At 48.6% G+C, this 10,282-nt stretch overlaps 1 protein-coding gene across 1 annotated transcript; it reads right to left on the bottom strand.

Annotated features, from left to right (window-relative positions):
- Positions 1-624: 624 nt before the first annotated feature.
- On the bottom strand, positions 625-9,398 carry TNFSF4 (TNF superfamily member 4). The gene is made up of 3 exons (XM_082766325.1): positions 8,309-9,398; positions 4,028-4,070; positions 625-2,685 (listed from the first exon to the last, which is right to left on the bottom strand). The coding sequence occupies exons 1-3, from the start codon at positions 8,519-8,521 to the stop codon at positions 2,327-2,329; spliced, it is 615 nt and encodes a 204-aa protein (XP_082622451.1). The 5' UTR covers positions 8,522-9,398; the 3' UTR covers positions 625-2,326.
- Positions 9,399-10,282: the final 884 nt, after the last annotated feature.

The raw sequence follows: 10,282 nt of genomic DNA, 5'->3' as shown, positions 1-10,282 counted from the left end.
GAGATAAAGGAAGGGATACACAGTTTATGCAGTAGTGTGGCTCAAACGAGATGCAGCAGCAGTTGAGATTACTTTAAAATTGTGGAGGAGTCAGTAATTACTGGCTGATGACTGTATGCTGTGTAATGGGTCTCATGGGAAGGCCTTTGAGGCACAGGTCAGGAGGTCCCCGTGAGTCTGGGAAGCAGAGCGCCCTGTCCCTCCGGAGTCGGAGACTTTCTCCAGCAGCTGCCAGCTCCAGGCCTTGCACTTCAGCAGCTCACGCTGCAGCCATCTCTGAGGGGAGACCCAAAACCTCAGCACAGTGATGTGGATGAACAGAGCTGTAAGATGCAACTCTAGCACCATCTACAAGCTCCTACGAGGCCATAACAACCCCGAGAGCAAAACTGAACATTTCTCCTGTGCAAGAGACTCAACTTTGTGGAGAAAGGGGCTGCAAGACATGAACAGAAGCTGATGGCTTTCAGAAGCTGAAACTTACTGGTGAGGATAATTAGTCCCTTGAGTAATTAAGCTCTGGAATGGAATTGTTTCAACCTTTATTTGAAGACAAGTGTGTGTACATGTATATGTAGGTCAGAGGAATCAGTGTGTGAAAGTTTCTTGCAGTTTTTATACTGGTGAACACGTCTGCTCAAAGACAGGGAAATGGATAATTCAGCAGGGTCCCCCCCTCCCTCGAGACACCGCGAGGTCAAAAAGAAAAGTTTTATTAGCTTTTATGGAAGGAAACACATTCTCACTTCAGCTGAGGAGTGTGACAACACCCAGCTGGGGTCTGAGTTCCGGTGCCTGGCAGTGCCAGTCAGGAGTAAAAGCCCCAAATGCCCCTCACAGCTGGGGAGCAGCACCCTGTGGGCACAAGCCAGCCCACAGACTCTCAGTCCTGAGAAAGAGCTGAGTAACTGCTTCAGCCAGGGAGGTTTCCCCTGGGGCTGGGGAGGGATGTTTGTAAAACCTGCCCACAGCACTGTAATATGCATGGGAAAAGCTCACCGAGCCCCAGATTTCCTAAGCTGCCTTTAACACCTGTGCCTGCAGGAGCGGGTGGCCAGGGAGCCGAGGCAGGCGGCAGCACGGTGCCCACGGAGAGCAAAGGTCCAGAGCACCAGGAGGATCTGCAAAGAGCTCAGCGCCGACAGCCTGAAGTCTCAGCCCTTCCCAGTGTTTCTAAGAGACGTGAAGTAACATTCGTATGCCTGTAGTATAAATACATAAATAGTTTTAAACAATAGACTTCGGAGCGCACAGTCAGCGGGCAACTGCTGAAATGTTGCTGGGATTCACTGGGAGCCAGGCAGTCAACTCGCCCTTGAAGTCTGCCCCACTTCAATGGCTGAGAGCACTCTGTCCCTCGACTCTGGCAGAAGCCAGGCAGGTCAGTGCACAGGCACTTTGTGGAGGTTGGGCCCGTGAACCTCTCCGAGGTGAGCACCTTGGCAGCAAGGGCTCTGCTGCAGGACCTGTGTGAATCCTCCCAGCAATGCGCAGGTTGCACTCGGTCCATTAGAGAGAACCCACCAGACTGGAAGCCTTCATCCTTCTCTTCCAAATTTTGTGTGCCTGGATCATGTTTTGGTTGAGCCAGTCTGCGTGTGTCTGCCTGAGGGAGATTGTCCTTCAACTTAACACCTCTGAGAGCTGGTGTCAAGATGTAAATGTCCTACCAGACACTCCCTTGGCTCAGGCTTCAGTGCTCTGCCAGAGCTGGAACAGCCAGCAAGCCTCCTCTCTCAAAAGCTGTTCCTAGAGATCTCACAGTCATTGCAGGGCCTGTGTTCCTGCTGTCCAGTGCAGTCAGATCGCTGCAAAGAAAGTCCCTTGCTGCCTCTTTCCCTTCTCCTGCCTTGCCAGGCAAAGGGCTGCTAAGCAGATCTGTTCTCCTCATTCTCCAAATCTCTTTAAGACACTCGAGGTGTCTTCCTGATTTAACAGACCTTTATTTTAGCAAATATACAGAGCGTTTGTACTATATGCAGATACTGTCAAATAAATAGAGAAACCCAGAGGTTCTCTGAATATGAGCTAAGCGTGGGAGGCTTTCTTTGGCTTTCATCTCTGTTTTCCTTGAGGACTTCACACGTGCCTTTCTCCAGCATCAGAAAGATCCATCCTACTGCATAGAGCTCCAGAGGCGTGCACTACATAAAGCCCATTTGCACTGTGATTTACCTGCACTCCCGCTGAGGCTTTCCACAGCCCCAAAAGGGGAGGCTAGAGCAGTCTGCCTGTCCAAGTACAGCCTGTGAGAATGAGTCTCCCACGTGTGAACGTATCAGTAGGAAAGGCTGTACTTTACAAGTTACATTTCATGCGTCATCTTCTACAGGTTGCAAAAGTCGGGTTTTAGTAGCACAAGGCTAAATGACAACTCCATGACAGTGACATTCAAGCTGGTCCACAGGGTGATGTTGTCTCCGGAAAACAAGTAGAGTATCGTGACAAGATCTACCGTGCTGCTGCTGCCCTGGATGGTTTGCTCCCAGAAGGGCTCTTTGTTCTTGTTTTCCGTCTTCCGCATCATCAGCTTCAGTGAGCTGTTGTCATCCAGGTCTGAGGAAAGCTTGGCCCTCAGGGACACCAGGTAGGGGCCGTCACAAGTGATCTTGACGGAGCCGTTCTGGGTATGAATGGAGCCTAACTCTGCACTGAAATTCATGGCCACTCCTTTGATGCTTTCACCTGGAATGGAAGAGAGGAAAGATGATCCCGTGAAGACAAAAGTCTTCTTGGAAGGGGGCAGTTTTGTACAGACTGCCTGCAGGAAGGGTGGAAAAACATGGGAAAGGCAGAGGCTGAACTAGAGAATAGGGCAGACTGAAGCTGGGATATCACCCATTCTAGACATGCGCAGTCTGCAGTGGAATTTTCCAGGTTCCCATTCCTGAGCAAGCTGTGCTTTGTACTAAATCTTCAGTTTATATGAATTATTCCTCCATGTTTCTGTTTATACACTATTTATTTGCTGTATTGCTTAATTACAGTACAGATGTATTTACGTAAGTAAGGCATCCCCGTGAGTTTAGAAAATACAGCTTCCTCGACAGCACAGAAAATAAAAACAGTAAATAAGAGGAGAGGAATGTTATCAAAGCTGGAAGAGAGAGGAAAAGAGCTTTTTCTGGGTGGGTAACAAAATTCCCTGTCTTTTGTTGGGGTATTTTTTGAGAAGACTGGATAAAAAACAGTGTAGAAAGGAACAGAAGAAATAAATGTACATGGAGCAGAATCAAGGAAATTAAACCAAAACTCTGTCATGAAAGGTTTACTCCTGGAACGAGCAGTGACAGTTCCCAGAGCTACTCTGGAAACATCCCCCTGCTGTGCCATGGAAGGGCTGACACCCTGGGGATGCTGACGAGAAAACTTCACCAGAAGGTCTCCTGTCAGGCAACACAGCTGCTCCGGGCTGAGGGCAATTTCTCAAGCTCTTTTTTTTTCTCTAGAATCATGTGTTTCTATTAGGTTAGCTTCATTGTGACCCTCCTAATATTCCCTGAAGGTAAAACTGCCAGCAATGTTTTAAGTATGACTTGAAAATTTTAGTCACTCCTATTGCTGAGGTATGTCACGGGGCAAAACACACAATGTGCTCAGCACACAGAGCGCTGCTATTTCTGCCACCCTTCCCCAGGAAATCATTTACATTTTTCATAAATCAGGAAATCATTTACTTGTTTCAGAAATACCCCAAGAACATGCTGTGCGTACTCAGTAAATTCTCAAAAATGCGTTTTTTGTACTTTCACAGAGCGAATGCTTGCTTCAGTGTGTAAGTATGGACTGCAGAAAGCCACTCCAATTTCCCATGTTTCTTCCCCTCAGGGAAAACCCCAATGTTTGGTTTTGCACCTCGCAGCTCTGCCCCTCTTCCCCCAGCTCTCCTGGCCCCGTCCTCTGCCACCGCCGTGACACCAAGAGCTTCACAGCCCGACGGGCAGCTGGAGCCCCTGGGGCACCGAAGGGACCTGTCCAGGAAGCATGAGCAGCACCCCGAGGGTCCCCGGCCCGGCCGCCCACCCACCTGTGTAGCGGATGTAGGTCCACGGGACTTTGTCACTGTGAGGCTGAAAAAAAGGAAGAGAAATCCTCGTTAACGCAGCGGGGCTATCGCTTCTGCCGCTTTCGCTTTTGTTTCCCCGCTGGGAGTGGGGCTAGCTATACACCTTATCCTATTAGCATCATTAGTATGATAAAGTGCCACTTTAGAGTGCTTCCCTGCCAGTCCAACCTTCAGCTGGGTGCTGAGCACACCAGGGAGATTTGGTCCCGCTTGGAAAAACATCCAGGTGAGCATTATGAAGCCGAGCTAAGCAGCAGGGAAGGACTTTGGGGTACATGAGCTCCTTGAGCCTGGCCGGCAGCCAGGGGTGCCCATCAGCAGAGCTGGCTGAGCCCCAGTGTGGCACCCTCGTGCTGCAGGGCTCCAAGGGGTGGGTCTGGAGTTATATGGGCACAGAGCAAGAGCTCTCGGTGCATTCCTTGTCCTCTGGGTCAGGCTGTTACAGGATGCATGGCTCCCAGTGGCTCCTTTACAAGGGCACTAAGGCATGATTAAAACTGGTTTGCATTTTATGAGAAAAAGTGAATGCAAGTGCAGAAATATGTATCTTACTGATCAGATATGCAAAACACCAAGCTTCTATATTAGATTTTTAAATCTGAACTTTGCATCTCAAACCCATCTCTCATCTTAACCACAGGAGGCCCAAATCTACAGTCTCTTCACAACCACAAGACTTCAGCATCTTGCCTGATTAAAGAGTGAAAGGTTGGGTTTGCTGCTGTGTTTTCTTCTCTTTACCTATTCCATAGGTTTCCAACGGGAAAGAGGGGCTGGTCAAATGTTTGTCAGGCTGCCTTTTATCTATTTAGCCCATTTGTTACAGAAACAAGAGCAGCCTTCTCACTCTGAGCAGAGAAATGGTGCTGGAAGTATCGGACTAGAGAGTGAGCATAGACAGGCAGCTCCGCAGGTTCAGTGCTGCACCCTGGCAGAGGCAAGCGGGGAAGGAAGGAGGTTAGAGCAAGACCTCTGTGACAGAGGGTGAGGTGGGTGCTGGCAGTGGGAAACCTCTGCTCTGGCACCCTCTAGTGATGCTACAGCTGATGCTCTGCTACTTGCACCACTGGCAAAGCTGGATTTGACTAAAGCTTTAGTTGCTTGATCACCCACAGGCTCTGGTGGAACCCTCCTCCGACATTACTGATCCTATCCGTCGCCTTGGCAGCTCAAGGCTATGCATATACTGTTTGTAGGTGCCTAAATGCTCAACTCTTTGGCTCAGCAGCTGGGATTTCCAGGTAGTTTCCCAAGAGATGACAGCTAAGCGCAAGGCTGCTGAGTTTCTGAGGTCAAACAGCATCTACTGCAAGCTGGCCGCTCCGGCCATCAGTGGGCAGAGCCTACTAACCACAGACAGGTTGGGGAACAAACTTGTGGCCATTGTAAGAATATCAGCCCCATTGTCACTACGACACACTGCATGTTTCACACGTCTCTGCTGGTTATTGCGCAATCTCAAAGGACTTTGCAATTAGCTCCCAATAAATTTTGCTGAGGAGAGAACTGATCCGTAGCACTGGGAGGGAGCCAGTATCAAAGTTGGTCACCCTCTTTCTCTGTTCTGCCTTGTAGTGACTGCATCAGTTTCCCTGCATCATTTACACATGGTTTCCACATCACGTTTGCCTGTTTGGGTTTCCTGAACATGAGATTTGGTGCGGCCGCTGCCAAAGACCTCCTGTTAAGGACATTGCTCCTAGCACGCTATGTCATGGCAGAAGTTTTAGGATTAGGTTCGTATTGCATAAAGGGCAAGCCCCTGGGGATGACAGCAAAGCACGGTAACTCAGAGGACTGCTGCAGTCATGGCCCTGAATGTCAGACAGACTGCGCAACTGCGTGCTGGAAGTGGCTTGTAACTGCTCCAAACCGGGAGATACTAGGATTATGGCCATACCTTCCTTACATATATTGAAACTCTGCAAAATTATTCACCCTGCACCTTTTCCTGCTCTGTTCAGGCAAAAACATCTTGTGATAGATCATTAGGAGCCTTTGAACATCCCACGCCTACCCTTGCCTGCATCCACCACCGGGGAGTTTCATGCCCTCTGACTGTGCCTGCAAGTGGCCTGCCCTTGGTCTTTTCCCAGCTGCCTTGGCAAGAAGAGGTGACTCCAGCAGAGATGGGAACTCATGAGCACTGCAGATACAAAAGCTGACTACCGATCACTACCATTTTTAGTAGTCGTTCCTCTGGAAATCATAGCTGAGTCTTGCTTTTCACGCTGCATTGTGATACAAACCAGCTTGCTGTACTTTTTTGTTAAGCGCAGTGCAGATGCTGTCTTTCTTGAACGTGTGTTGTTTGTGCTGTGTTTTCACTGAATACTCCAGGGTGTCTTTTTTTTTTCGTATGACAAAAATAATTCGATGTGCTCTTGCTCTGAAAAAAGCACAGCTGTGTCTGGCTGTTACGGCTAGCGTGGCACTCTCCAGCCCTGGGAGCAGAAGGATCTTCCCAAGAGCAGGGAAGTGACTTCTTGATCACTCCAATGCTCAAGAGCCTGCCCTGAGAGTCAAGTCAGATTAATACTGCTCCTTCTGCTGTAGGCATTTATAAGGTCAGTCCACAGTTATCCTACAACACCCTGTAATTCCCATGCTATGAAATCCCCCCAGGTACAGCCTGGGAGACCTTTCCGCACAGCATGGTGCAGTCAGAGCAGGATGCCGTGGCTGTCTGCCTAGAATAATGGAAACCGGCTCTCAGCCTGTGCTCAACAAACATTTAAAACTGAAAGGGTCCTGTGGTGACTCCCAGAGCCTGGACTTTTCATCTGCTGCAGTCACTGCTCCCTGATCACCCTGATTCAGTCGTTTCTATTGAGGAAGGGAAACTCCAGGCCTGCACCGTGTACCTTTCCCAGCTGCTGGTGCCTCGGGTTTGTAGGGTTGACAGACAGCAGTGCTAGCCCCTGCCATCGTCCTTTGGAGGAGGAGGATTGGAGTTAACATTTTCACAGAATAGAGAGCTACTGAGAGACAAGGAGTCACAACCAGAGCGTGACCCCGGAGAGGTTTCTGCACCTAGAGCAGGGCAGGATAGCTTGGCCTTCTACATTGGCTTCCAGAGCAACTTCTCTCAATAAAAAAAAAATACTAAAAGGAGCAGAGCACTGAAGTGAATGAAATGTGTTATCTTTTAGTGGCATCAGAGCTATCATTCTGAAGTCTAACAAGTGCTGTGAGGTGCAAGCCAGTGAAACTTGCATGCAGCCTGAGAGTTTTCATTAAACAGCAGGGGACCCAGAGCACGAGGCCATCTCTCCCTTGCAGGGTTATACGCCTGGCTTGTTTCTCTGCCAAGCCTAAGTGGGAGTAAAGAGTGATCTCTGTTAAGATGAAGCAAAACATACTTTACAGTGTTAACCTAGCTCTTGGAGAAGATGTGGGAGGAGAAGTAACTAGTGCATAAGTGACACCGAAATAGCAGCAAAAAGTTGTTGGCAATCCACCAGTTTGCAAACACACAAAAGAGGAAAATGTATTTGCTGCATTTTTTACTAAAATCTCGCAAGCCTCAGGCATTTCTCTTTTGTATATTGTTTGGAGTGGTGTTATGTATAAATGAAACTCTCTCTGGTCACGTAATCAGAGTCTGTCTCTCGTGTACACACAGAGGGGCACTTACTGTCCTCTGCAGATACAGATGACTACTCCCAGAGCCCAGCATGTGCACAGGCTGGGAGCACGGAAAGGTTTCATGGGTCTTGCTAGAGCAGTCACAAGCTAGCTTGCTTTCCAACATATCTACCTACACATATACTACATTTTAAAAGGTCAGAAGGTGATACGAGCAGCCTGGCTTCTGATCCTTCAACTTGTCCTTATTTAAAAGCAACCAGCTGCTCAGATGATCCCTTTTAATTAAAGCGAATACATGTGAGTCACTGCAAGTCAGCTCCAACAACAGCTGCTGATGTGGTGAGGCCAGAGCCACAAGGAGGCAGCCCTTGTCCCGTGGGGTTTGTTGGGCTCCGGCACTGCTGCGCAGAGTGCCTGCCTGGAATGAGCCCACCTCCTGACAACCTGGTCCCCAAAGCTCAACTTGGCAATACTGGGAGTTGTTTTGAGGGCAAAAGATATAAAAAACGAGCGATAATTATTAAGGAATGCATTCAATACCTGTGGCTAGAATAGGGTAAGCCTAAAAGCTTTTTTTTTTTCTTTTCTTACAAAAAAGCCCATACAAAAGTTTACAGGCCAGCAGAGAACGGGTGGAACACGAGCTCTTACCGTCGGGAGTTGCGGAGAGTCTAGACCAAGATAAACCAAGCAGGCAAGCAGTAATATCCACTGAGCAGCCGCGGACACGAGGTGCAGCGTGTTCCTCCTAACCTGCCCTCTTTTCCAGCTCTTCCACTCATCGCCACTCATGCCCGCAGGTTCTCTTTCGCAGTCCATCTGATCGTCTTGCTTTCTCAGCTCTGCGTCTGGCTGTCCGTCCATCGCAGCCACACTGCCAGCAAGCACAGCCTGGGGAGCACGGGGCAGAAGAGATAGGTGCTCCTGTCCCAGGGGCAGAAATGAAATGAACACAGTGCCTTCAGGAGAGGGTTTTATGTGCACCAAGAAGCAGGCGGGGGAACTTCTTTGTGACTAATCTGAATTTCCCCTTCCTTTCTTTCTTTCTTTCTTTCTTTCTTTCTTTTCTTTTTTTTTTTTTTTTTTTTTTTTCTTTGGTGAACGTGGGGGCTGATTTGTTGCATCCCAGTTCAGTTTTGAGTAAGGCCCTTTGAAAGTAGAGAAGTGTTTATGTCTTTCATAACTTCAGCTGTAAATCTCTTAATATATACATGACATTTCCAACAATAACTAAGAGTTGGATGGACACTGATCTCTTTGCTCAATCTTTTGACAGTAAAAACTCTCATCTTCCTGTTCAGCCTCAGGTTGGGGGTTTACAGGGCTGTCTGCCTCCCTTGTGGGTAGTATATGATGCTGCTGAAATCTCTTTGCAATAAAGGACCAATTAATAGGAGGAGATGTGAGTGAGACAGGTAGGCAGCATAAAGAACTAGAGCCAAAAATGTGCACCCTCCATTTCTCCTCACCTTTGTCTTCTAGCTTTATGGCCGTGGGATGCCGCATGAAACTTAAGAGGGAGAAAATGGAGAACTACTCTGGGAACATCCCTTTTTGCACTCAGTGAAACCTGCAGTCTGGGGAAGGCACTTGGAGGGACGCCCCTGGGCCATGCAGGTTTCCCTTGTGGAAGAGGATTGCCTGTTTCTTGGGACACCAAGAACTTGAAATGCAATTTTTCCTATATGTGTCTAAGGGATTGTATTAAACGCTCCTCTGTTGTCTCTCTTCGCAGCACCTTCCTGTTGCTTGGTCGTCTTGCGACATTCATGTGTGACACAGGGAGCTGATGCAGGTCAGTTGTCCACAGCAAGGGCCATCTCCTGTGCTCATTTCAGTTGACAGGCTTCGTACCCTCTTTTGGGGCCATCCAGCACTGCTCCTTCCACCAAGCTTTCAGCCAGATTTTTTCTGCTGTAAATTAGCATTTTGCAGCTGAAGTCAGGTGCTGCCTCCTCCTGCTGAGGATCGGGCCCATTGGGAGTGTTTCATGTGTGTGTCTTTCAGGGTTGAGTTGTCAGAAGGTTTCCCTTCCCAAAATGTTTTCTCTCAGTCACAAGGCACGTGTCCTTTTGTCAAACATGTACCCTGCATGCACAGAAAGCAAGGGTAATGTTCTTTCATGTCTTTTTCCATTTGGGCAAGGAAATTTGTTATAAACATGAACTGAACAAACTGGGGAGTGCAGCAGTTGGGTAAGCAAACTGCTATGAGGACACCGAGCTCTCAACCCACTTGTTCTTGAAAAATAACCTCCAAGTTGCCAAAAGCTGATAGATCAAGGCGGTAATGCACTCTGGTATTCGTCTCAAGAACAACCTGAAAATCATGGAAACATACAGAAAAATGTTCAGCTTTTGAATTTTCCATTTTTTTGGTGCATAGAAATTCCAATCCCGCTTTTGCCAGCGGCCATTCACCAGAGGTGCTGGAACCTCAGGCTGAGCCACAGCTCACCGAACCTCCCTAGCCCTCTTTCCTCATCCCCAAATATGACAGCAGCAATGGTGAGAGGAGTTGGTGCTGCTTCTGGCACGTCTTGGGGCAGACCCCATTGCTCACGGTCCCCACGGCCGAAGCAGGCAGGCACAGAGAAGCATCATGGGGCCAGAGGTGCCCCGTACC

The sequence above is a fragment of the Aythya marila genome, assembly GCF_965140915.1.
Source record: "Aythya marila genome assembly, chromosome: 8".
NCBI classification, from domain to species: Eukaryota; Metazoa; Chordata; class Aves; order Anseriformes; family Anatidae; genus Aythya; species Aythya marila.
Note: the sequence above shows the minus strand (reverse complement) of the source record. Positions and strands in the feature narration are given on the sequence as shown.